The sequence below is a fragment of the Salmo salar genome, chromosome ssa13 (assembly GCF_905237065.1).
Source record: "Salmo salar chromosome ssa13, Ssal_v3.1, whole genome shotgun sequence".
Classification (NCBI taxonomy): domain Eukaryota; kingdom Metazoa; phylum Chordata; class Actinopteri; order Salmoniformes; family Salmonidae; genus Salmo; species Salmo salar.
This window is the reverse complement of record NC_059454.1, coordinates 68,378,188-68,405,800: the sequence shown is the minus strand read 5'-3', so window position 1 is coordinate 68,405,800 and position 27,613 is coordinate 68,378,188. Positions and strand designations below refer to the sequence as shown.

The 27,613-nt window shown below is 44.1% G+C and overlaps 1 protein-coding gene across 6 annotated transcripts in view; it reads right to left on the bottom strand.

Annotated features, from left to right (window-relative positions):
* Window positions 1-27,613, bottom strand: part of LOC106567646 (opioid-binding protein/cell adhesion molecule) — a 606,617-nt gene that overhangs the window by 100,551 nt on the left and 478,453 nt on the right. For all 6 annotated transcript variants that reach the window (XM_014137181.2, XM_045693498.1, XM_014137180.2 and 3 more), the window contains one exon: window positions 14,030-14,262. In XM_014137181.2, the coding sequence (XP_013992656.1) occupies window positions 14,030-14,262 (233 nt within the window). The remainder of the gene's footprint in view (window positions 1-14,029; window positions 14,263-27,613) is intronic.

The following is a 27,613-nucleotide window of genomic DNA, read 5'->3' as shown; positions in this document are numbered from 1 at the left end:
TCTCCACTTATGAGGATATGTTTCACCACACAACTTCAGTTTTTTTTGTTAATATCTAGAAACCCAGAGGGTTAGCCAATAGCCAACTACTCCTACTGTCTGAGTCATGGGCTGGCAGTTTCATTCTTTTGGCAGTTATCACCAAGCACTAAAGTAAAAAAAACTATTGTTCATGGTGCATTTTGTCAAAATGAAAGGTTCCAAGTGTAATCTAGTGCTGTACCTGTGCAGCAAAGACATTTGAACATACTTTTTTTTTTAACAAACTGCGGTTTTTGGCAGAAATGCCTTCTGGAACATGTGAACTTTCATGTGCCTTAATAACAAACTTGTATGCCATCTGTTAATACACAAGCCTAGTTGGTTTAGCCAGAGAAAAAGACAGCAACCTTCCAGCTAGCCATGATTGGCTGAGATGAGTTGGCTGGACATGCCGAGAGATGAGTTCGGATTGGTCTGCCACACTTCTGTCTATTTGAGCTGGTCAGTATGTGTAGGTAATCCTGTCTAACGCGGTTTAAAAAAAATGTTGCATTGTAGAACTGCATAAGTGTTGCTCTCCACTTTCTGGATGACCGAGTTTTGAAATCAGTGGAATTAGAGCATGATGGCTAAGGAGATGGAGAAAACACCTGTCTCCGGATTACATCTTCAAACTAAGGGCAACCTTGTCAACCGTGACAGAGAGGGAGAAGTGTCCAGCCATGTATACGGGTAAGATAGACTAGCTAGCTACATTTTCAATTTTACACATTTCCAATATTTGCAGAAAGTAATTTTCATTTCAAGTGAAAGTGTACTGTTAGCTAGCTAGCTAATGTTAGCTGGCTCGCTAGCTAACGTCACGTGTATGATCTCTGTAGTAATATTATTTTCTCAGAGCCATTTGCTTTGCTAGTTATAGTCTAATGTTAGCTAGCTAACATTGAACCTGGTTGGTTAGCTTCCTGCAGATTCATGCAGGGTAGTAATGAGTTGGGATTATGGTTCAGTAATATCTGACAAGTAATATGTAACAATTTCACAACAATACAAACAAATCTAAAGTCAATGGAATTAAGAATATATAAACATTTGGGCGAGCAATGTCAGAGCGGCATAGACTATGATACAGTAGGATAAAATACAGTATATTCATATGAGATGAGTAATGCAAAATATGTTAACATTATTAAAGTGACTAGTGTTCCATTATTAAAGAGGCCAGGGGTTTCAAGTCTATGTACACTGCTCAAAAAAATAAAGGGAACACTTATTAAACAACACAATGTAACTCCAAGTCAATCACACTTCTGTGAAATCAAACTGTCCACTTAGGAAGCAACACTGATTGACAATACATTTCACATGCTGTTGTGCAAATGGAATAGACAACAGGTGGAAATTATAGGCAATTAGCAAGACACCCCCAATAAAGGAGTGGTTCTGCAGGTGGGGACCACAGACCACTTCTCAGTTCCTATGCTTCCTGGCTGATGTTTTGGTCACTTTTGAATGCTGGCGGTGCTTTCACTCTAGTGGTAGCATGAGACGGAGTCTACAACCCACACAAGTGGCTCAGGTAGTGCAGCTCATCCAGGATGGCACATCAATGCGAGCTGTGGCAAGAAGGTTTGCTGTGTCTGTCAGCGTAGTGTCCAGAGCATGGAGGCGCTACCAGGAGACAGGCCAGTACATCAGGAGACGTGGAGGAGGTCGTAGGAGGGCAACAACCCAGCAGCAGGACCGCTACCTCCGCCTTTGTGCAAGAAGGAGCAGGAGGAGCACTGCCAGAGCCCTGCAAAATGACCTCCAGCAGGCCACAAATGTGCATGTGTCTGCTCAAACGGTCAGAAACAGACTCCATGAGGGTGGTATGAGGGCCCGACGTCCACAGATGGGGGTTGTGCTTACAGCCCAACACCGTGCAGGACGTTTGGCATTTGCCAGAGAACACCAAGATTGGAAAATTCGCCACTGGTGCCCTGTGGTCTTCACAGATGAAAGCAGGTTCACACTGAGCACGTGACAGACGTGACAGAGTCTGGAGACGCCGTGGAGAACGTTCTGCTGCCTACAACATCCTCCAGCATGACCGGTTTGGCGGTGGGTCAGTCATGGTGTGGGGTGGCATTTCTTTGGGGGGCCGCACAGCCCTCCATGTGCTCGCCAGAGGTAGCCTGACTGCCATTAGGTACCGAGATGAGATCCTCAGACCCCTTGTGAGACCATATGCTGGTGCAGTTGGCCCTGGGTTCCTCCTAATGCAAGACAATGCTAGACCTCATGTGGCTGGAGTGTGTCAGCAGTTCCTGCAAGAGTAAGGCATTGATGCTATGGACTGGCCAGCCCGTTCCCCAGACCTGAATCCAATTGAGCACATCTGGGACATCATGTCTCGCTCCATCCACCAATGCCACGTTGCACCACAGACTGTCCAGGAGTTGGTGGATGCTTTAGTCCAGGTCTGGGAGGAGATCCCTCAGGAGACCATCCGCCACCTCATCAGGAGCATGCCCAGGCGTTGTAGGGAGGTCATACAGGCACGTGGAGGCCACACACACTACTGAGTTTCATTTTGACTTGTTTTAAGGGCATTACATCAAAGTTGGATCAGCCTGTAGTGTGGTTTTCCACTTTAATTTTGAGTGTGACTCCAAATCCAGACCTCCATGGGTTGATAAATTGGATTTCCATTGATTATTTTTGTGTGATTTTGTTGTCAGCACATTCAACTATCTAAAGAAAAAAGTATTTCATAAGATTATTTATTTCATTCAGATCTAGGATGTGTTGTTTAAGTGTTCCCTTTATTTTTTTGAGCAATATATATAGGGCAGCAGCCTCTTATGTGCTAGTGATGGTTATTTAACAGTCTGATGGCCTTGAGATAGAAGCTGTTTTTCAGTCTCTCGGTCCCCGCTTTGATGCACCTGTACTGACCTTGCCTTCTGGATGATAGAGGGGTGAACAGGCAGTGGCTCGGGTGGTTGTTGTGCTTGATGATATTTTTCGCCTTCCTGTTACATCGGGTGCTGTAGGTGTCCTGGAGGTCAGGTAGTTTGACTCCAGTGATGCGTTGGGCAGACCACACCACACTCTAGAGAGCCCTGCGGTTGCGGGCGGTACAGTTGCCATACCAGGTGGTGATACAGCCCGACAGGATGCTCTCAATTGTGCATCTGAAAAAGTGTGTGAGTTTTAAGTGCCAAGCTGATTTTTTTTCAGCCTGTGTCGTTTGCGAACTTGATGATTGAGTTGGAGGTGTGCATGGCCACACAGTCATGGGGGAACATAGAGTACAGGAGGGGGCTGAGCCTGCATCCTTGTGGGTGATGAACAGTATTCTTACATAGGTATTCCTCTTGTCCACATGTGATAGGGCAGTGTGCAGTGCGATGGCGATTGCATCATCTGTGGATCTGTTGTGGTAGCACTCTCGTCTGAGTGTGCTAGAGCGCAGAATAACTGACGAATTTACGAACGCTTAACACCCGTTGAATATGGCCGGTGTCAGTAAACGTTGGCAAAAAAAGGTAAATTGTTGCCAGCAGCAGAGTTGCAGTCACAAACGCTCTGGATAAAAATAAAAACAGCCTAACCAGCTCTGCTAGGGCGAGTAAAATGGTCAGAGTGAGCTGTTCTCTCATTTGTGTTTGGAAGTAGCTAGCCAAAGGTCATCCTGTCACGATTCTCTAAAGCAGAACCCAGAAGACGACCAGGACAAGGTGAGTAAAATGAAGTTGAGTATTTATTTACAGAGTCAAGGAGAATGACTGTAGACAGAGTAAACGGAGTTGAGTAACCGGTAAAAAGTACAGAACAACAAAACTAACTCTAGTGAGTTGAGGCTGATTCGCTGACAAAACATACTGTTCATTGCTAACAATCCGGCAGGGAATGGATGTCAGGTCAGAGCTTATAAAGTGAAGAGGTGATGATCAGGACCAGGTGTGCAGATTGCTGATGAGATGCAGGTGCGGGTAATCGAGAGATCTCCCGCCTAGCTCCGTCGCCTGGCAACCAGACAGGGTGCGTTCAGGAACCTCAGGAAACAGACTCCAAAACAGAAAACAGTCAGCTCAGGCAGAAAACAGATTCAGGAAGCGGGATTCATGACAGTACCCCCCCTCCGATGAATGCCACCGGGCGGACTACCCGGAGCACCAGGATGGAGGCGGTAGAAGTCACGAAGGAGGTCAGCATCAAGGATCTGACGCCGAGGAATCCAACTCCTCTCCTCAGGACTATACCACTCCCAGTCCACGAGGTACTGGAAACCCCGACCCCGCCGTCTGGAATCCATGATGCGGCACACCGTGTAGACAGGACCACCACCAATCATCCGAGGAGGAGGAAGCGGCTGCAGAGGACTGAGGAGCACAGGCTTGAGGCAGGAGACATGAAAGGTGGGGTGGACTCTGAGCGTTCTAGGCAACTTGAGTCGAACCACAACAGGATTAATCACTCTCTCCACCACAAACGGACCAATGAACTTCGGTGACAGTTTCTTCGACTCATTCCACAGAGGAAGATCCTGTGTACCCAACCAGACCTTATCTCCGATGGCATAAGCGGGGGCTGGAATTCAGCGACGATTCGCCTGGAGCTGATACCGGTCAGAAACTCTAAGGAGGACCTTTCTGGCCCGATGCCAGGTCTGGTGGCAACGACGAATGTGGGCCTGGACAGAGGGTACCGAGAGATCCTTCTCCTGAGAAGGAAACAAGGGAGGTTGGTAACCGTACAAGCACTGGAAGGGAGACATCGCAGTGGCAGATGTAGGGAGAGTATTGTGGGCATACTCGACCCATGGCAACTGAGAGACCCAAGAGGCGGGGTTGGAAGAGACAAGGCAGCGCAGCGTGGATTCCATCTTCTGGTTGGCTCTCTCCGCCTGACCATTAGATTGGCGATGAAATCCAGATGTGAGACTGACAGTAGCTCCAATGGCCAAACAGAAGGATCTCCAGACAGCAGAGGTAAACTGAGGACCACGGTCGGAAACAATGTCACTGGGCAACCCGTGGACCCTGAAAACCTCCCTAACCAGGATCTCGGACATCTCAGAGGCAGAGGGAAGCTTGGAGATGGGCACAAAGTGGGCGAACTTGCTGAATCTGTCCACAATAGTCAGAATGACCGTGTTCCCATCAGAAGAGGGCAACCCAGTGACAAAGTCCAGGGCCAGATGCGACCATGGTTGCCGGGGAATAGGTAGGGGGTGAAGAAGTCCAGAGCTGGGCCGATTGGCACTCTTATTCTGTGCACAAACTGGACAGGCAGCAACAAACCTCCGGGTATCTTCTCCCATGGCAGGCCACCAAAATCGTCTGCGTAGTAATGCCATCGTCCGAGCCACGCCCGGGTGACAAGCCATCTTGCTGGCGTGGGACCATTGGAGGACAGCAGAACGGACAGACTCAGGCACAAACAACCGACCGGGTGGACCGTTACCGGGACCGGGCTACGTCCGAAGGGCCGCCAGAACATCCTTCTCAATCCTCCACGTAACTGCTCCCACGACGAAGTTCTGTGGAAGAATCGTCTCGGTCTTGGCCCCACTCTCCTCCGTCTTGGAGAACATCCGGGACAAGGCGTCCACCTTGCCGTTCTTAGACCCAGGTCGGAACGTCATGGAAAAATTAAAGCGTCCAAAAAACAAAGCCCACCTGGCCTGACGGGAGTTGAGACGTCTAGCCGATTGCACGTAAGCAAGATTCTTGTGGTCAGTCCAGACAATAAACGGTTGCGCTGCCCCCTCCAACCAGTGGCGCCACTCCTCCAAGGCCAGTTTCACTGCGAGAAGCTCCCGGTTACCCACATCGTAGTTCCTCACCGCAGACGAAAGACGACGAGAGTAGAAGGCGCAGGGATGGGGTTTACCGTCAGTGGAGCTTCGCTGGGACAAGATGGCTCCAACCCCCACATCAGATGCGTCCACCTCAACGACAAACTGATGGGCAGCGTCAGGTTGAGAGAGAATCGGGGCGTTAGTGAATCGACTCTTCAAATCCAAAAATGCTCGGTCTGCCTCAGGATTCCAACTGAAGGTCCTGGTGCTAGAACTCAGTTAATGGAGTGGCCACACGGCTGTAATCACGGATAAATCTACAATAGAAATTCGCAAACTCCAGAAACCTCTGGAGCTGCAATCTCGTACCGGGCTGGGCCCAATCCAGAACTGCCCTAACCTTCTCTTGGTCCATCTTAATCTCTCCCCGGGAGATGATGTACCCGAGGAAGGATGTAGTGTGGGCGTGAAAGTCACACTTCTCGGCCTTCACAAACAGGCGGTTCTCCAACAATCGCTGCAGAACCTGCTTGACATGCTGGACGTGGCTGGAAGGCTCCTTAGAGAAGATCAAAATGTCATCCAGGTAAACGAACACAAAAAGACCGATCATATCTCTCAGGACGTCATTAACCATACTCTGGAACACTGCTGGAGCATTGGTCAGTCCAAACGGCATCACCAGATACTTGAAATGACCCATCGGTGTATTGAACCCAGTCAACCACTCGTCCCCCTCTCTGATCCGGACCAGATGATACGCATTGCGTAGATCTAGCTTAGTGAACACCGTAGCACCCTGTAAGGAGTCGAAAGCAGAGCTCATCAATGGCAGGGGATACTTGTTCTTGACCGTAATATCATTCAACCCCCGATAATCAATACAAGGTCGAAGAGAGCCATCCTTCTTACTCACAAAAAAGAATCCTGCCCCCAGGGGTGATGACGAGGGACGAATGAGACCAGCAGCTAGAGACTCCTTTATGTAGGTCTCCAAAGCTACCTGTTCAGGTAGAGAGATACTGTATAACCGTCCTTTGGTATAGGCAGCTCCAGGGAACAGGTTAATGGCAGAATCATATGGTCGGTGGGGAGGAAGTGACAGAGCCTTCTGCTTACTGAACACCTCACCCAATTCGTGATATGTTTCAGGAACCAGGGACAAATCTGGGGGGGGTAGAATAAATTATCTGACTGGGAACAGAATGGGAACAGGCAGTCTTAAGGCAGTTAGCATGACATTCAATGCTCCAACTAGTTACCTTGCCAGTCACCCAATCGAACGTGGGATTGTGTTCTCTCAGCCAGGGGTATCCAAGAACCAGAGGAACATGGGGAGAAGGCAAAATGAAGAAGGAAATAACCTCTGAATGATTCCCTGACAACAGCATCTTAACCGGTTCAGTCCTCATAGTGATACGTGCCAGACTACTGCCGTTCAGAGAGGTAGTTTCAATGGCTTCCGGTAATTGCTCCTTGGAAAGCCCCAGCTGTTCCACCAAGTCGGCATCTATATAGCTGCCATCGGCACCTGAGTCGATAAAAGCGTTAATCGCTAAACTCTGATCTTTGTTCATGAGAGTAGCAGGAAAACGGGGTCTAACTGAACTATTGAGAGTTTGAAACTGACTCGCTAAAAGTCCTCCCAAACGTAGCCAGCCGGGCAGTTTAACGGGCGCTGGAAACAAGCGGAGATGTAATGTCCCGAGCTACCACAGTAGAGGCAGCTGTTGATCTCACATCTATGTTGGCGCTCCTCCTTGGTTAACCTGTGCCGCCCCACTTGCATGGGTTCAGGATCTGGAGGCAGGACCCCTCCACTAATCCCGTGTGGTGAATCAAGATCGACTCGTTCCGGTCCACTTCCTGACCCGAATGGTAACCGAGTAGCTGATTGCTTGGACGTGACCCATTGCTTCTCCCTCCTTCTCTCTTCTGTTATCCACCCGAATAGCTAATGCTACCAGACTGTCCAGGTCACCGGGCTCAGGATAGGAGATCAACTCATCCTTGAGTTGCTCCAACAACCCCGGGTAAAAAAACGTAGCCAATGTCCTGAATTCAATAACGAAGTCTGCCACACTGCGAGCTCCTTGGCGAAGAGAGAACAAATGCTTAGCTGCGTCCTTTCCTCAGACAGGATGGTCAAAAAGCTTCCTCATCTCTGCCGTGAACTCCTGGTATGACACCATGCAGGTGTCCTGTCGTTCCCATACGGGCTTCAGCCGTATGGGAACGGAACTCCAGAGCTCTTCCACGCAGCAGTTCAATAACAAAAGCTATCCTAGCCTTGTCTGTGGTGTAAGAGTGGGGCTGCAGATCAAACACTAATCCACACTGCATAAGAAACGAACGGCATCTTCCCAAATCCCCTTCGTACTTATCTGGTGTCGGAACCTTGGGCTCACGGAAGAAAACATCTCCAGAAGCGACAGGTGAGAGGGGTGAAGCAGGTGGTGGATGATCCGCCGGCAACCGGAGCTGAGCCTGGATACTCGTCAGACTGGCAGAAAAGTTCCGAACCGAAAGTGCTATCTCCTGTAGCGCCATGCTGTGTTGTCCCAACATCTTCTCCTGAAGGGTAATGGCATGGCGAACGGAGTCCAGGTCCGCTGGGTTCATTCTTGGCCGGATCGTTCTGTCACGATTCTCTAAAGAAGAACCCAGAAGCCGACCAGGACAAGGTGAGTAAAATGAAGTTGAGTATTTATTTACAGAGTCAAGGTGAAAGCAGAATAATCCAGGAGACGGACCGGCAGTGGAGGTGAGTTGATAAGAGTGAATAGGCAGATCCAATGATGTCACAGAAGCCACCGACAACCAGGCAGGGGGGGATGAATGTTCCGGGAGAATGACTGTAGACAGAGTAAACGGAGGTGAGTAACCGGTAAAAAGTACAGAACAACAAAACTAACTCTAGTGACTTGAGGCTGATACGCTGACAAAACATACTGTTCATTGCTAACGATCCGGCAGGGAATGGATGTCAGGTCAGAGCTTATAAAGTGAAGATGTGATGATCAGGACCAGGTGTGCAGATCGCTGATGAGATGCAGGTGCGGGTAATCGAGAGATCTCCCGTCTAGCTCCGTCGCCTGGCAACCAGACAGGGTGCGTTCAGGAACCTCAGGAAACAGACTCCAAAACAGAAAACAGTCAGCTCAGGCAGAAAACAGATTCAGGAAGCGGGATTCATGACACATCCAGTTATCTTGGGTGCTTGACTGATGTTGTTAGGACAGAACGCTCGGATCAACCCTTAAAGAGATGGGTGGGGCTAAAGCTTTAGAGGGTGTGAATGATACTCAATGGGTGTAGTAGACAAAGAAGAGCTCTCCAGTAGGTCCAAAACATTTCAAGGTCATTTCCTCAAAAGTGAGGTTTCAAGTTTATCAACTTTCAAAGCAGAATTACTTTCCCTTTGTTCCTCAACTATAGTGTATAGCTCTGTGTCTCTACTTTTATCCAATGTTAAAAACACAATTTCAAATTTTGCTACATAAGACTGAATCGAGCCGGTTTGTCACATATGCAATACCCTTTCTGTCACCGCCTGATCTGTTTCACCTGTCCTTGTGATTGTCTCCACCCCTCCAGTGTCGCTGATTTTCCCCAGTGTATTTATCCCTGTGTTTCCTGTCTCTCTGTGCCTTGACCACAAGCCTGTCTGCCACTCTGTACCTCTTGGACTCTGATCTGGTTTTGACCTTTTTGCCTGTCCACGACCATTCTCTTGCCTACCCCTTTGGATTAATAAACATTGTAAGACTCCAACCATCTGCCTCCTGTGTCTGCATTTGGGTCTCGCCTTGTGCCTTGATACATGTTGTGTATATATTGTGGAACTGGAAACAGACACCACAGGAGCTTTCTAGAGTTCATGATTAAATCTCTTGAAAAACCCTAGCCCCAGAGAACACCTAGCCCCTATAGCCCCTATGCACCTGTGTAGATCTGAGAAGACTAAATACTGTAGGTGTAAGCAATATTGCACCAAAGAACATCCAAGATCACTGTCCTAAAACTCCCCATAACATCATCATAAACCAAGCCTCAGAAAAGCCTTAATTTGCACCTATACCGGTATTCTACATCATACCATTTTTTTCCCCCCTTTAAGGCTCACAGCGGTTTTTAAATCTAATTTCCATCAAAGCTGGGAGAAAAGGAAGTTTCAAGCTATTAGAGAACATACAGTGGGTTCTAGAATTATTGGATCCCTTGATAAAGGTGAGCAAGAAAGACTGTATAAAATATTGAGTCACATGGTCATATGACATGAAAATAGATCTCTTTGGCCACACACACCAGATTTGGGTTTGGCCTTCGAAAGAACAATGCACATGCAGAAAATACCTAATTCCTACTGTAAAATATGGTTATGGTCCTCTGATGTTATGGGGATATTTTGCTTCCACTGATCCTGGGGCCCTTGTTAAGGACAACGGCATCATGAACTTTACCAAGTACCTGGGCATTTTAGTCAAAAACATGGTTGCCTCTGCCAGGAAGCTCAAACTTGGCCGCAAGTGAGTCTTCCAGCAAGACAATAACCCCAGACACACATCAAAATCCAGAAAGAAATGTTTAAATGACCACAAAATGACCTGAATCCCATTGAAAACCTGTGGTTTGAATTGAAGAGGGCAGTCCACAAGCGCAGACGAGGGATATGAAGGATCTGGAAAGATTCTGTATGGAGGAATGGTCTAAGATCCCTCCCAATGTTTTATCCAATCTCATAAAACGTTTTAGAAAAAGGTTCAGCGTCATTATCCTCACAAGGGAAAGGTGCAAGAGTATTGAAAACAGGGATGTTAATAATTTTGACCCCTATCTTTATTATTATTATTACTTGTTCAACAAAATCCATTTCCTTGAGCAATTGTATTAATATAATAAATAAAAAAATAAGCATACAATATAACTTAGTATTTGCATTACTTATTTTATACAGTCTTTCTTGCTCATCTTTAAGAAGGCATTCCGGACCCCACTGTACAGGCTAGCCTTGCATCTCAGCCTGCTCAGTTCTCTTCTGTTCCGCCCTAATGCTCTGGTGCTCAGCAATGACACCGCCATCAATCAAATTGCCTCAGGATCCGCTGATTAGGAAAAATATACTATCTCAGGAGTGCAATGCCGTTAATGGGGCTCAAATCAGACCATTATCCACTTCATTAGAACATATGGCTTGAACACTGTCGGTTTTAACATTAAAATATTGCTCGGGCAAACTCCATCAACAAAGCTTATATGCATTGAAGCCAGTACACTACACTGGCTACACATTGAATGCACTAATAACCAATCCCAGAAATGAGTTTTGAGCCACACACATAAACGTTATAACATTAGGGTTATGATCAGTTAATAGCTACTTCCCATATCTTTAGCTCTTATTGCATGGAAGACCACGGTAGTCGAGGATACTTTTATAGAGTAAACTAGCTAATAATCGGTCTGCAATATTGTTACACAGCGTTTGTCTGGCTGCCTGTTACAAAGGGGCCCGGTTAACAATATGCTTAATCTATTGCACAGTTCCAGTTCCATTACATATATTTATAACTAACCTTTCTTCTACATGTGGTTCCATGAGTATTACAGTCTGCCATCAAACATCAACGATAAGACATGTAGCCTATAGGATATTATAGCTAGCCTACCTCAAAACAGATGTTAGCCACTGCTCCATTATGAAAACAAATCACAGTTTATCGGTCGCATACACATATTTTTCAGATGTTATTGCAGGTACAGTGAAATGCTAGCTCCAACAGTGCAGTAATACATAACAATACACGCATCCATATTACCAGTCAAAAGTTTGGACACACATACTTTTTATTTTTATAATTTTCTACATTGTAAAATAATAGTAAAGATATCTAAACTATGAAATAACACATATGGAATCATGTAGTAACCAAAAAAGTGTTAACCAAAAGTGTTAACAAGTGTTAACTATATTTCTTCAAAGAAGCCACCCTTTGCCTCGATGGTAGGGGTGGTATACAGAAGATAGCCCTATTTGGTAAAAGACCAAGTCCATATTATGGCAAGAAAAGCTCATTAAGCAAAGAGAAAGGACAGTCCATCATTACTTTAAGACATGAAGGTCTGTCAATCTGGTAAATTTCAAGACCTTTGGAATGTTTTTTCAAGTGCATGTGGACTTCCAAAGGAAAGGAAGACCCAGAGTTACCCCTGCTGCAGAGGATAAGTTCATTAGAGTTAAATAAATGGTTCACAGAGTTTAAATAACAGACACATCTCAATATCAACGGTTCAGAGGAGACCGTGTGAATCAGATCTTAATGGTCAAATTGGTGCAAAGAAACCACTACTAAAGGACACCAATAAGAAGAAGAGACTTGCTTAGGCTAAGAAACACGAGCTATGAACATTAGACAGGTGGAAATCTGTGCTTTTGTCTGATGAGTCCCAATTTGAGATTTTTGATTCCAACCGCCGTGTCTTTGTGAGACACAGAGTAGGTGAACGGATGATCTCCGATTATGTGGTTCTCACCGTGAAGCATGGAGGAGGAGGTATGATGGTGTGGGGGTGCTTTGCTGGTGTCACTGTCAGTGATTTATTTAGAATTCAAGGCACACATGGCTACCACAGCATTCTGTAGCGATACGCCATCCCATCTGGTTGGTGCTTAGTGGGACTATCATTTGTTTTTCAACAGGACAATGACCCAACACACCTCCAGGCTGTGTAAGGTCTATTTGACCAAGAAGGAGAGTGATGGAGTGATGCATCAGATGGCCTGACCTCCACAATACACCTGACCTCAACCCAATTGAGATGGTTTTGGATGAGTTGGACCGCATAGTGAAGGAAAAGCAGCCAAAAAGTGATCAACATATGTGGGAACTCCTTCAAGACTAGTTAGTTGAGAGAATGCCAAGAGTGTAAGGACAGATGCTGGAGACGAGAAGCAAGTCCAGGGAGTGAACATTTAATGAAACACGGACATGAAACAGGCGCTGGACAAGCCGGCTGAGGCGCGGGAGTCGGCTGAGGTGCGGGAGCCCGACGATCCTGCTGAGGCATGATGTGGGATGGGCCCCTGCCGAGCCAACCGAGGCAAGAAACCCTCTTGAGCCAGCTGAGGCACCCCCAGTTCCATCGGCGACGGCACCCGGACCCGTCACCAACAACAAAAAAATTATAATAATTTCCTGATGCTTCACATATTGGTGTCAGCATTCTGTAAGGACAGATGCTGGAGACGAGAAGCAAGTACAGGGAGTGAACATTTAATGAAACACGGACATGAAACAGATCACGGACAGCGTCTGGACTGGGGAAACGTAAACGACAATAATACTGACACGGGTAACCAACAGAGGAACAGACAGATATACAGTAGATGGGTCCATCTACAAATTAAAGGAGTCCCGGTGAGTCCAATGAGCGCTGATGCGCATAATGATGGTGACAGGTGTGCGTAATGAATGGGAGCCTGGTGCCCTAGAGCGAGAGCAGGCGTGACAAAGAGTTGTCATGAAGGCAAAGGGTAGCTACTTTGAAGAATCTAAAATATAAAATCTATTTGGATTTGTTAAACACTCTTTTGGTTACTACATGATTCCTTACGTGTTATTTCATAGTTTTAATGTCGTCACTATTATTCTACAATGTAGAAAATAGTAAAAATAAAGAAAAACCCTGTGTCCAAACTTTTGACTGGTGCTGTATATAATTGATTAGACTGTGAACGAGCACCACACGATGGATGCTTTCCATACTGTACGTTTTTACAAGTTAGGTGGAATCTACTGGGAGATTGTAAAAGCTAATAAAACAAGTACACCACCAACTGCACAGATAATAATGGATGACTTAGTGAAGTGCATTCCCAGACTGGTGTTGTTCTACATGTGCTTCTCCCTTTATATATATTTATTCATTTTTACATCCCTTCCACAGTGAAAGAGAAAGTATACCAATTTGTTTTTCTATGGGGTAATAAGAGGTTCTCATTCACTGAGGGGCATGAAGGCCAACAAATACACTAGAGAGGGAGATGCACATGCACACATATACAGTGAAAGAGCGAGAGGGAGAGCGACACAGGCACAAGCACAAAGACACACACACAGAAAGCGGGAGAGAGATAGAAGAGAGAGACACACACACACACACACACACACACACACACATACTGTACATCAGACAAAATATGTTTTTTTCCATCATCCGCCCAGACTGTATCTAGATTCTAAGGCTTTGGCTTACCTTGGACGAGGATGTGCACTGACGTCGTCCTCGGTCTGCTGCTCGTCTGCACCGCGCAGATGTATGGGCCTTCATCTGTCATGTCCACGTCCTCAATCTTGATGGTGAACTCCTCCTGATTGAGTGTGACCAGGCTCACCCTGGGATCCACAGACCACTTATCCTCGCCGGCGTACAGTATACTCGACCGGTTGAGCCAGGCCGTGTGTGTGACGATGTCCCCCTGTGCGCACCTGTAGGACGAGAAAGAAAGAACATTGCCAAATCAAACACAAGGTGAAATACAAATGGAAAGTAACACTTTGCTTTGCAGCAGGTGAGAGACCACAGCAGGCCCTATTTGCGATGTCACAGCTTTCCCTCTATGGCATTCGTCACTTTTGTTCCAGCGATGAGAGTGAGGGTGGTAGGACAGTGTCAAGGGGGGCTGTCGTGTCATGAAGGAAAAATAAGTCAGAAGTTACATGCTTGTGTAGGCTCGATATCGAATGTCGATGGCGGTCATAGCAAATGACGACAGTGCTTGTGATGCCTCTGTGGACGGATTTCTATAGGATATCTAAGAAACCCGACCTTTGTTGCTTTAGAAATATGTACTGCATGTGGTGCATTCAAACATCTTCTGTGAGATACAGTAAATGTCAATATCCTTTTCATCAAAGTCAAATGAACCTTAACCCATGCTCAGCTAACTTTTTGGAGGTGTTGGTCCAGGGTTATCTATGTCAAGTGTTTGACAAATCACTAATATCTGTCAATAGATTACTATATTGATTATGTTAACTATGCTAAATCATATGCAATTACAGTAGGAGCTAATGGAATTTTCATCATACTCTATTTGTGGAACGCCTGGATAACCTTAGGTTTACTGTTATATGATGACTTGACTTGAAGGTCACACGAGAAGACTTACAACGTGGGTAGTGCACGTGTGTGTGTGTGTGTGTATGTGTGTGTGTGTGTGTGTGTGTGCGTGCGTGCATGTGACGTGTGTGTGCATCTCTGCCCATGCAACTCCAATTAATGGAAAGCTGAGAACTTCCTTAGGCACTTTGCTGGAAGAGATCCAACAGAACACACTGTAACTTCTTTGGCTGATTGGCATATCTGGTCGGTCACCTTCCTTAGTTGTTCATTCACGCCATTCCTTCGAAATGGGAAAAGCAAAGGCATCAGTGGTGGTCAGTGCCGTTTATGATGAGGGAGGACAAAACATTTTATCACGAGCTTCACCTTATTTCTATTGCAGCATATTGGATGAGAGTCATTCATATTCCATTCACCCAGTTCATTGTAACATTGATAGGTTTAGGCTACTACATGATACTCAAATCTTCCCTATACCCATTGTGAGATTGCTACAACCTAGCCTATGATGAAAGTTTACAACATAGGTGCACACAGGTCGAGATAAAATGTTGAGGTGACAGACAGTGGCACATTAAATACCGCCTTGCACACTCTTGCCTGCATCTAGCTGATCTAGGGTGTAATCATTAGTCCAACAGTTTTTAAGAAACGATTTTCAACAGAATCGGCGGAATGAATACAGCCCTGATCATGCGTAAACACAGTTCACTTTCATAGCAGCCACGTTGTATTCCTTCTTTCACCTTTTCACTTAATTTGTGGACTTCAATGCACAACACATCAGCTGTATCTGACCAGGCAAAAAAAGCTTTCCAAGCCAAACCATGTCATAACTGCTACACACAGCCTACATCGTTGTTCCCATATTAGCTAAAGTAATGTCCTTGTCAACATAGCTAATATAACTAATGTGTTAGTACACCCGCTACAATCATGCAGTAACGTTACAGTGTATAGTCAGTAAGCAGTTTAGCATTTACACCATTGGGCCCCAGTGGCAATAAATGAATAAAACCAAAAGCTTACATTGACTTAGAGTTCCAGTGTTGTGTTGGATAGTCATAGCCAGCTAGCTAACATGACATCACTCTGTTTGAGCCGGGTGGTTGAGTAGGCTAAACTAGCCATCTACATTTGCTAGCTAAATGAAACTGAAAGTGGAAAAAAAATTACTAAAATGTCAATCACTCTCACTCTTGCTTCTCCTTCATTTCTGAAGAAATTACTTTGTTGAAAACTGTTCAACTATTGTCCTTCTCTCTCTTTGAGTCAACTACTTACCACATTTTATGTACTGCAGTGCTAGCTATCTGTAGCTTATGCTTTCAGTACTAGATTCATTCTCTGATCCTTTGGTTTTTTGGACAACATGTCAGTTCATGCTGCAAGAGCTCTGATAACTTATGGAGGACATCCTCCAACCTTTCATAACTACTGTGTAAGTCTATGGAAGGTGGTGAGAACCAAGAGCCTCCTAGGTTTTGTATTGAAGTCAATGTACCAAGAGGAGGACGGAAGCTTGCTGTCCTCCAGCTACACAATGGTGCTACCCTACAGGGTGCTGTTGCGGCTACTGTAGACCTTCAATGCAAAACAGTGTGTGTTTAAATGAATTATTTGGTCACGTGAATATATTTAGTATAGTTTTAACTAAAAGGACAACTATTTAAATATTCACTGAGGAAGATGGTCCTCCCCTTCCTCCTCTGAGCGGCCTCCACTGATAGGTATATACATGCAGTGGCAAGAAACAGTATGTGACCCCTTTGGAATTACCTGGATTTCTGCATAAATTGGTCATAAAATTTGATCTGATCTTCATCTAAGTCACAACAACAGACAAACACAGTCTGCTTAAACTAATAACACACAAACAATTATACATGTTTATGTCTTTATTGAACACTGTGTAAACATTCACACTGCAGGGTGGGAAAAGTATGTGAACCCTTGGATTTAATAACTGGTTGACCCTCCTTTGGCAGCAATAACCTCAACCAAACGTTTTCTGTAGTTGTGGATCAGACCTGCATAATGGTCAGGATAAATTTTGGACCATCCTCTTTACAAAACTGTTTCAGTTCAGCAATACTCTTGGGATGTCTGGTGTGAACTGCTCTCTTGTGGTCATGCCACAGCATCTCAAATCGGGATGAGGTCAGGACTCTGACTGGGCCACTCCAGAAGGTGTATTTTCTTCTCTTGAAGCCATTCTGTTGTTGATTTACTTCTGTGTTTTGGGTCGTTGTCCTGTTGCATCACCCATCTTCTGTTGAGCTTCAATTGGCAGACAGATAGCCTTACATTCTGATAAACTTGGGAAGTAATTTTTCCGTTGATGATAGCAAGCTGTCCAGGCCCTGAGGCAGCAAAGCAGACCCAACCCATGATGCTCCCTCCACCTTACTTTACAGTTGGGATGAGGTTGATGTTGGTGTGCTGTGCCTTTTTTTTCTCCACACATAGTGTTGTGTGTTCCTTCCAAACAACTCAACTTTAGTTTAATCTGTCCACAGAATATTTTGCCAGCTGCGCTGTGGAACATCCATGAGTTATTTTGCGAACTTCAGACGTGTAGCGATGTTTTTTTTTTGTTGGTCAGCAGTGGCTTCTTCCATGGTGTCCCCTCATGAACACCATTCTTGTTTAGTGTTTTACATATCGGAGACTCGTCAACAAAGATGTTAGCATGTTCCAGAGATTTCTGTAAGTCTTTAGCTGACACTAGGATTCTTCTTAACCTCATTGAGCATTCTACGCTGTACTCTTGCAGTCATCTTTGCAGGACGGCCACTCCTAGGGAGAGTTGCAACAGTGCTGAACTTTCTCCATTTATAGACAATTTGTTTTACCGTGGACTGATGAACATCAAGGGTTTTAGAGATACTTTTGTAACCCATTCCAGCTTGATGCAAGTCAACAGTTCTTAGGTCTTCTGAGATCTCTTTTGTTCGAGGCATGGTTCACATCATGCAATGCTTCTTGAGACTAGCAAACTCACATTTTGTGAGGGTTTTTTATAGGGCAGGGCAGCTCTAACCAACATTTCCAATCTCGTCTCACTGATTGGACTCCAGGTTAGCTGACTCCAATTAGCTTTTGGAGATGTCATTAGCCTAAGGGTTCACATACTTTTTCCAACCTACACTGTGAATGTTTAAATTATGTATTCAATATAGACAAGAAAAATACAATAATTTGGGTGTTATTACTATAAGTCTGTCTATTGTTGTAACTTAGATGAAGATCAGATCAAATTGTATGACCAATTTATGCAGAAATCCAGCTAATTCCAAAGGGATCACATTCATTTTCTTGCTGCTGTACATATATTACGTCATGGCTAACGTCATATATATGTATAAGTGCAAAGAAACTGCTGTTTTTACCCCTGGCAATTGTATATTTTTTTGAAAGATAAGGCAGCAAATGCAATTTTAAGAGCAACTCCTGAAAAACTTGCACAATACCGATGTTTGCCAAGTTAAAGATATTCTCTGGTACGTTTTGTATACTTTTTAGCCAGTAGTTCTGAAAGTAGCACCCACGAGCCAAAACTGGTCCCGAAAATTGTGTACAACATCACAAATGTGCATTGCTCAATCTACTGTGCATGTGTCTGGCTAACTATCACTCAAATGGCGAGTGGCTGAAACTCTAATTGCAAGGGGGCTAGCCCACGTGGGAGTAAATGTAAGGAAAATGTGCGCTGCACAGCTTCCAGAAAACTGGCTTTCAAACTATGGATTCAATGGCTAATTGAGGAAGTAAGTAATTCTGCTCATAGACTATGCATGTATGAACTACACATTGACATATCCAGCCCAAAACAGAAGTTCATAAAATACTTCCTAGTCGACAAAGTACTGGATCATGTCTTTAAACGCCCAACACCAGCAAAAATCCACTTTTTTCAGCTGACAGATGATGCCCAGTGCGTACCTGTGATGCTGCACAACAATTTAAGTCATTGTTTTAGTCAAACTTCATATTCTTTTCACGTGTTTCATGATAAAATTATGTACATTTATATCTGACTTTACGTGTCTTGTGAGGGATGGCTTTAGTTCCTTTGGAACCTCCTACAAAACATCTACCCCTTTTTACAACCTCATACTACAGCTTACTGCTGTCTGTAATGCATGATCTGGAGCTGATGAATGGGCTGAATGTGAAACGGTGAGTAAAAAAAAGCAAACATTAAAGTAAACAGCCTGGCTAGGCACACATTAGGTGAACGAATTATCAGGGGCTAGCCTCATGGCTAACGTCACCTAGCTAACATGAGCTGGATAGCTAGCTAGTGACATCAAAAGTGGATGAAGAAATGGACAGGTGAAATGTCAACACAGCTGGGATACATCATCGTTTCTGGAGACATGTTATGCACATCAGCACTACAGCATCAAGAATAGGCCCATGGGTCACTAACTATAAACATTTCGCTGGCAAGCTAGCTAACTATAGTATACAGTGAATTAGAATACTGTTGGCTCCCGAGTGGCGCAGTGGTCTAAGGCACTGCATCTCAGCGCTAGAGGTGTCACCCTGGTTTGATTCCAGGCTGTATCACAACCGGCCGTGATTGGTAGTGCTATAGGGCGGCGCACATGTGGCCCAGTGTCGTTAGGGTTTGGCCGGGGTAGGCCGTCATTGTAAATAAGAATTTGTTCTTAACTGAATTGCCTAGCTAAATAAAAAATAAAAATATATAATTAGGAAAGTATTCAGACCCCTTGACTTTTTCCACATTTTGTTACGTTTCAGCCTTATTCTAAAATTTACTAAATTGTTTATTTCCTTCTGTCTTGGCTGTGTGCTTAGGGTCATTGTCCTGTTGGAAGGTGAACCTTCACCACAGTCTGAGGTCCTGAGCACTCTGGTTTTCGTCAAGGATCTTTCTGTACTTTGCTCCATTCATCTTTCCCTCAATCCTGACTAGTCTCCCAGTCCCTGGCGCTGCCACCACCATGTTTCACCGTAGGGATGGTGCCAGGTTTCCTCCAGATGTGATGATTGGCATTCAGGGAAAAGAGTTCAATCTTGGTTTCATCAGACCAGATAATCTTGTTTCTCATGGTCTGAGAGTCCTTTAGGTGTATTTTCACAGATTTCAAGCGGGCTGTCATGTGCCTTTTTACTGAGGAGTTGCTTCCGTCTGGCCACTCAACCATAAAGGCCTGATTAGTGGAGTGCTGCAGAGATGGTTGTCCTTCTGGATGGTTCCCCCATCTCCACAGAGCTACTTCTTGGTCACCTTCTTGACCTAGGCCCCTCTCCCTCGATTGCTCAGTTTGGCCAAGCGGCCAGCTCTAGGAAGAGTCTTAGTGGTGGTTCCAAACTTCTTACACTTAAGAATGATGGAGGCCACTGTGTTCTTGGGGACCTTCAATGCTGCAGACATTTTTTGGTACCCTTCCCCAGATCTGTACCTCAACACAATCCTGTCTCGGAGCTCTACAGACAATTGGTTCGACCTCTGACATGCACTGTCAACTGTGGGACATTATATAGACAGGTGTGTGCCTTTTTCAAATCATGTCCAATCCATTGAATTTACCACAGGTGAACTCCAATGAAGTTGTAGAAACATTTTAAGGGTGATCAGTGGAAGCAGGATGGACCTGAGCTCAATTTTGAGTTTCATAGCAAAGGGTCTGAATACTTATGTAAATAAGGTATCTGTTTTTAGTTTTTTATACATTTGCTAAACAATCTAAAAACCTGCTTTCACTTTGTTATTATGGGTTATTGTGTGTAGATTAAATAGGAAACATTTTAATTTAATACATTTTATAATAAGGCTGTAACGTAACAAAGTGTGGAAAAAGTAATTGGGTCTGAATACTATCCGAATGTGCTGTAGGTAACAGTGCAGTGAAGTAAATCCATATGAAGTAGCTAAACAACACTTAAAAAACACAATGTAACTCCAAGTCAATCACACTTCTGTGAAATCAAACTGTCCACTTAGGAAGCAACACTGATTGACAATAAAAGACACATGCTGTTGTGCAAATGGAATAGACAACAGGTGGAAATTATAGGCAATTAGCAAGACACCCCCAATAAAGGAGTGGTTCTGCAGGTGGTGACCACAGACCACTTCTCAGTTCCTATGCTTCCTGGCTGATGTTTTGGTCACTTTTGAATGCTGGCGGGGCTTTCACTCTAGTGGTAGCATGATACGGAGTCTACAACCCACACAAGTGGCTCAGGTAGTGCAGCTCATCCAGGATGGCACATCAATGCGAGTTGTGGCAAGAAGGTTTGCTGTGTCTGTCAGCGTAGTGTCCAGAGCATGGAGGCGCTACCAGGATACAGGCCAGTACATCAGGAGACGTGGAGGAGGCCGTAGGAGGGCAACAACCCAGCAGCAGGACCGCTACCTCCGCCTTTGTGCAAGGAGGAGCAGGAGGAGCACTGCCAGAGCCCTGCAAAATGACCTCCAGCAGGCCACAAATGTGCATGTGTCTGCTCAAACGGTCAGAAACAGACTCCATGAGGGTGGTATGAGGGCCCGACGTCCACAGGTGGGGGTTGTGCTTACAGCCCAACACCGTGCAGGACGTTTGGCATTTGCCAGAGAACACCAAGATTGGCAAATTTGCCACTGGCGCCCTGTGCTCTTCACAGATGAAAGCAGGTTCACACTGAGCACATGTGACAGACGTGACAGAGTCTGGAGACGCCGTGGAGAACGTTCTGCTGCCTGCAACATCCTCCAGCATGACCGGTTTGGCGGTGGGTCAGTCATGGTGTGGGGTGGCATTTCTTTGGGGGGCCGCACAGCCCTCCATGTGCTCACCAGAGGTAGCCTGACTGCCATTAGGTACCAAGATGAGATCCTCAGACCCCTTGTGAGACCATATGCTGTTACGGTTGGCCCTGGGTTCCTCCTAATGCAAGACAATGCTAGACCTCATGTGGCTGGAGTGTGTCAGCAGTTCCTGCAAGAGGAAGGCATTGATGCTATGGACTGGCCCGCCCGTTCCCCAGACCTGAATCCAATTGAGCACATCTGGGACATCATGTCTCGCTCCATCCACCAATGCCACGTTGCACCACAGACTGTCCAGGAGTTGGCGGATGCTTTAGTCCAGGTCTGGGAGGAGATCCCTCAGGAGACCATCCGCCACCTCATCAGGAGCATGCCCAGGCGTTGTAGGGAGGTCATACAGGCACGTGGAGGCCACACACACTACTGAGCCTCATTTTGACTTGTTTTAAGGACATTACATCAAAGTTGGATCAGCCTGTAGTGTGATTTTCCACTTTAATTTTGAGTGTGACTCCAAATCCAGACCTCCATGGGTTGATAAATTGGATTTCCATTGATTATTTTTGTGTGATTTTGTTGTCAGCACATTCAACTATGTAAAGAAAAAAGTATTTAATAAGATTATTTCATTCATTCAGATCTAGGATGTGTTATTTTAGTGTTCCCTTTATTTTTTTGAGCAGTGTATATAGCTCAGTGAGTAAATCACTGTTTTACCAGTACTAACTAATACTACTGCACCACTGCCGATGACGTGGACGTCGATTAAGGCAGCTCCCGCACCTCTCTGAGGGGTTGGGTTAAATGCGGAAGACACTATTTAGTTGAATGCATTTAGTTGTCCAACTGACTTGGTATCCCCTTTCCCTTTTATGTTACCAAACACAAAGCTGACTCCAAAACTGCAAGGTGTCTCTACAGTAAACCTAGCTGTCAAAGCGAATGTGTGCTTGCTGGCCAATGTGATACAAAATGTTGCAAAGTAATATCAAAACGTGCAAACTACAGTTCAGGTAAGGTTGTAAGGACAAAACATAACTACGTTTTAAAGCTGCAATATGTAATTTTTTGGGCGACACGACCAAATTTACATAGAAATGTGATATATCTGTAGATCTGTTCTATGTGCGCTATTTCTATGATTTTATTTTGTACGCCACCTTTAAACAGCTGAAAATACAATATTTTTTGTTATGGAAATCTATTTCACAGCGGTTTAGATGGTACAATGATGCTCTACACTACACTTGCTTGTTTGTCACAAACTGAAATTAGGCTAACCATTAGAATTTTAGCAACCAGGAAATGGAGGAGTGATTTCTGCATAGAGCATCTTTAATTAGCTAGCTAGCTTGCTTTAAAAAAAGAGATTAGGTATATATGGCTAGTGAAATTAGTTCATCCCCCAATTTTGCACATTTGTGTATAGCAGAGTAACATTCTGTCCTATTCAACTGGCTCCAAATGTGAGAACTAATATTGTAGTTGCCTACATGCTATTTTCTCTTAGACACTAAAGTGAAACCATGACATATTCAAGTGGAGAACGCTTGAATATGTAATTGTCAAATTCATAGAATTTAGGCTATACATTGATCCAAGACAGACAGACAATGTGACTATTCACTAACTCCACCTTTGTGTTATTTTGTAGAGTCAAAAGAACACAATATTTAATCCTCACTGAAGTTATTCCAGAAGAATGCAGTGTCTACAATCATTTGAGTAGCTTATTGTGAAGGTAGGCCTATATCACTGTAAATAACATCCCAACTCACACATGCCCAGAAAACTGACAGAGGATTATCTCCCCAAAAATGCAAGTCAGGTCACTGTCTATGATTGTCCAACGCTGCTAAAATCCCTACGCCACCTAGGTGAAGAAGAGTATAGTCAGGACTACAACAAGGCTGGACAATCATGGGTGGCATGACCCAGGTGTTGATGTACACAGCGGGTAGAAACCTGACAGCAATGTCTTGACTGTATACAGACAGAGAGAATAGCTGCCTGATTCTCAGTTCTCTGGGCTAAACTAAAAACAGTGAAATGGTAATGTAGGACTGGATCTATGACAGACATAATGGCAGTTCAATAACCTACCTATCTGTTTCATGTGTCATACAGGACTGAGGACTCCCGGGCTATGGGATGCAGACCAAGGGCAGAGGCTGAGCAAGCAGCAATGTTGTAATATTGACATAAAGTGAGGATGTTGATTAAATGGATCATTAAAAAATATAAATCACAGAATGGGTCCTTGTTTTGTTCTGTTTATCATTCAATACAGGTTCTGATAATGTTAACATAACCAACTACAGTTACAAGCTGAGAAAACAAAGGAAAATAAATCATTGCAATGTACAGAAAGCCCACATGTTCATTATAGTCTACTCCTGCGCTCAGGACCAATCACACATTGACTACTGAAGGTTCCAAATATTACAATATGTTTGAGGGGGGCCACATAGACATTTTAATTGCTATTGGGGTCCTCATGAGCACCACTGAAATTAGAACCATGTCTGTGCTCTAACAAGCCACCACTTCCTCCTCTCTTGGCTATAACCAGTGTTGTGTTTGAGACAACCAAAAGCGAGACCGAGTCAAGACCAAGACCGGAGGGGGGACAAGGGGCCCGAGACCTAGTCTAGACTGAGACCAGAAAAATGCCAGTCCAATTCAAGACCATGATTGTAATTTTGTAAAATCATCACCATCATAAGAGTTCAAAATGTCCAGTATTTCTGTGTCCATCTTTCAGAACAAGATATGGATTCTTTAGACATTCAGAAGTGTAAAAATGCTGCTGAGGGAAAATAGAGCCACTCTACAAATTATTAATAACTCAAACACAGTGGGGAACAATGGGTCTTCTACGCCTTCAGAGAAGGGCTAAGGATTGATCAAATTATTATTATAATATAATAATTATAATTACATTTTCAATAATCTGATTTAACCTCTTTAGTGTTTGTTGGAAAGGGTTAACACTGAAGCTAAATAAATATCCAATCAGGATTTTTCTTTGCTGGTCTCTGGGGGGATGCATCTAGTTAGCTAAGTCAGCCATTGTCTAGGCCATCAGATGCTAGATAAAGGCATCTGCCATTCAACTCTATTAGGGCAACATTTTGGAGTGACAGTGGAATCAACCAATCACCTTTTGGCTTTATGGGTGGAACCGTTTTTACAAAAATGTATGGAAACATCTGCCTTCTTGAATGCCAACAGGTCACAACGCAATAGCGAACAGTAGTTTTCCCACGGTCTAGCTAGCTAGCTTTTGTTGTCGACTAGTTTGCAGCGGCTGCAGCAGGTCTTATCAAAGCGGATGTTGTTGCTAATTTGTTAGCTTCTCCCTTTTCAAGAATAACTTTCAACAAGAAGTTAAGTTTCAAATTATTATCATCTGCTGAGTGGAACTGTGTTTTTAATTGCAGCACACGTGCTGTTGTTAAAATCAAATCAAATGTTATTTGTCACATGCGCCGAATACAACAGGTGTAGGTAGACCTTACCGTGAAATGCTTAATTACAAGCCCTTGACCAACAATGCAGTTCAAGAAATAGAGTTAAGAAAATATTTACTAAATTAAAAAAATTAAATAAAAAGTATCACAATAAAATAACAATAACAAGGCTATTTACAGGGGTTACCGGTACCAAGTCAATGTGCGGGGGTACAGGTTAGTCGAGGTAATTTGTATATGTAGGTAGGGATAAAGTGACTATGTATAGATAATAAACAGCGAGTCAATGTAAATAGTCCAGGTGGCCAATTGATTAATTGTTCAGCAGTATTATGGCTTGGGGATAGCAGCTGTTAAGGCGTTAAGGAGCCGTTTGGACCTAGACTTGGCACCCCGGGAACCGCTTGCCGTGCGGTAGCAGAGAGAACAGTCTATGACTTGGGTGACTGGAGTATTTGACAATTTTTTGGTCCTTCCTCTGACAACGCCTAGTATATAGGTTCTGGATGGCAGGAAGCTTGGCCCCAGTGATGTACTGGGCCGTACGCACCATCCTCTGTAGCACCTTACAGTCGGATGCCGAGCAGTTGCCATACCAGGCGGTGATACAACCGGTCAAGATGCTCTCGATGGTGCAGCTGTTAGCCATCTCTTTAAAAATAACGTATGTGTGTGAAACATTGCTGCATTTAAAGTGGAACTGACAGCATTTTAGCAACATGAAATCGGTTCATATACACCCCAGGAAGAATATGACATGTTTTAAACATTTTCAGACAGGCAACCACTTGGATATGGTCATTTTCATGTTTTCATAAATTCTTAGAGTGGTTGGGAATTATGAATACTTAAGCATTTGTGAAAATTCTATAGAATATAGAGTGGGAAAGCGGCCGTGCAGTAAATTAAACCAAATATTGCCAATCAGAGCTACAGTAGGCCTTTATACAAACAAGCCATTTGTCACACGGGCATGCCATCATTCACTTTGAACTGGAATGTTTGTTTACAGGCAGTTGCAACAGCGTGGCTTTAAATCATTAGAACGCATTCACCAAAATCCACCTGAATGGATTCCTGCAAATATGTAAACACCACGGGAGTCCTCTTACATTTGGGAACTTTACAGTGATATTGATCAAACAACCATGAAAAGGTAGTCTCGCTCTCCCTCAGTTATGCACAGCTACAACAACAAGATCAACAACTAATGCTAGGCTTGGTCACTCTGACCATTTTACTCGCCGTAGCAGAGCTGGTTAGGCTGTTTACATGTTATCTAGAGCATTCTTGACTAACTTACTTTTTTTTGCCTACGTTTACTGACACCGGTCATATTCAGCAGGTGTTGCATTCGTAAATTCATCAGTTGTTCTGCGTTCTGGCACACTCAGACGAAAGTGCTCTGAAATCGAAGTAGATAACCAGAGTGAATTTGCGAATGCAAGAGATTTGCTAACTGGATAACAGTCGTTCAAGTTCAATCAAGCTAACCAAATAACACCTTTATCCCTAGCTGTGTATAGCCACCAAAAAACGTTATGAGAGGAAAAAGTCAGTCACGCACCCTAGCTAACATTAGGCTCTGTGTTTTTAGCTTGCTACATAAATATATACGCTAGCCTATTAGCCACGTTATGACTGACTTGTGATCATTGTCCTTGCTAGTTTGATTGTATTGACCTTCCCTGCCTTACTTACATTCATCAGTTTTTTTCCAGAATATTGAGTCATTGAGACTGAAACAATGCATCCCGAATGGAGGCAGCAAACAACATACCAGGCCAGCTGTGATTTACAACCTGATAGCAATATTTTGGGGACTACCAAGAAATGTATTGGTGAATTACATTAGTAATGCATTGAACTGCATCCATCTATTGTGCCAACAATGCTTTAGTGTACGTCATGGAACATTGAGTCAAATATAACCTATTTTTAAAACCTCTTAGAGTTGGTTTCGTAGCATAAATTGGGAATTTGATATGTTTGACTGATATTATGATTGTCTGTTTGTGTCATATCTGCAAAGTAGTTAAAATGCTGTCAGTTCCACTTTAAACTTTAGGTCATCATTTACTTTGTGTGCTAAACGTGAAATGTTTTTTGCAATGGGAATTAATAGTTGTACATTTCGATTGGGAAATGCTTGATGGTTGTCTTTTTGTATTCTTATGATTGGGACCGACTGGCTTATTACGTCCGAGTTTATAGACTGTTTATCCTTTAACATTATGCTGTGTGTAACTGCTGTCTTTCCATCGGCCCTATGCAGTGGTGCCTGGAGAAGTGGGTATACTCAAATTTTTCCAAAAAGTTCCCAAACGGACTGCCCAGCGAAGGAAAGGCACCCTGTGTGAAAAATCCTGTTTTCCTATAGATTTTTCCGATTTACACTCTCAAAATCACATACATTTTTTTCATAGAAAAGGACAAAAATGTGATGTTTTAAGTCCA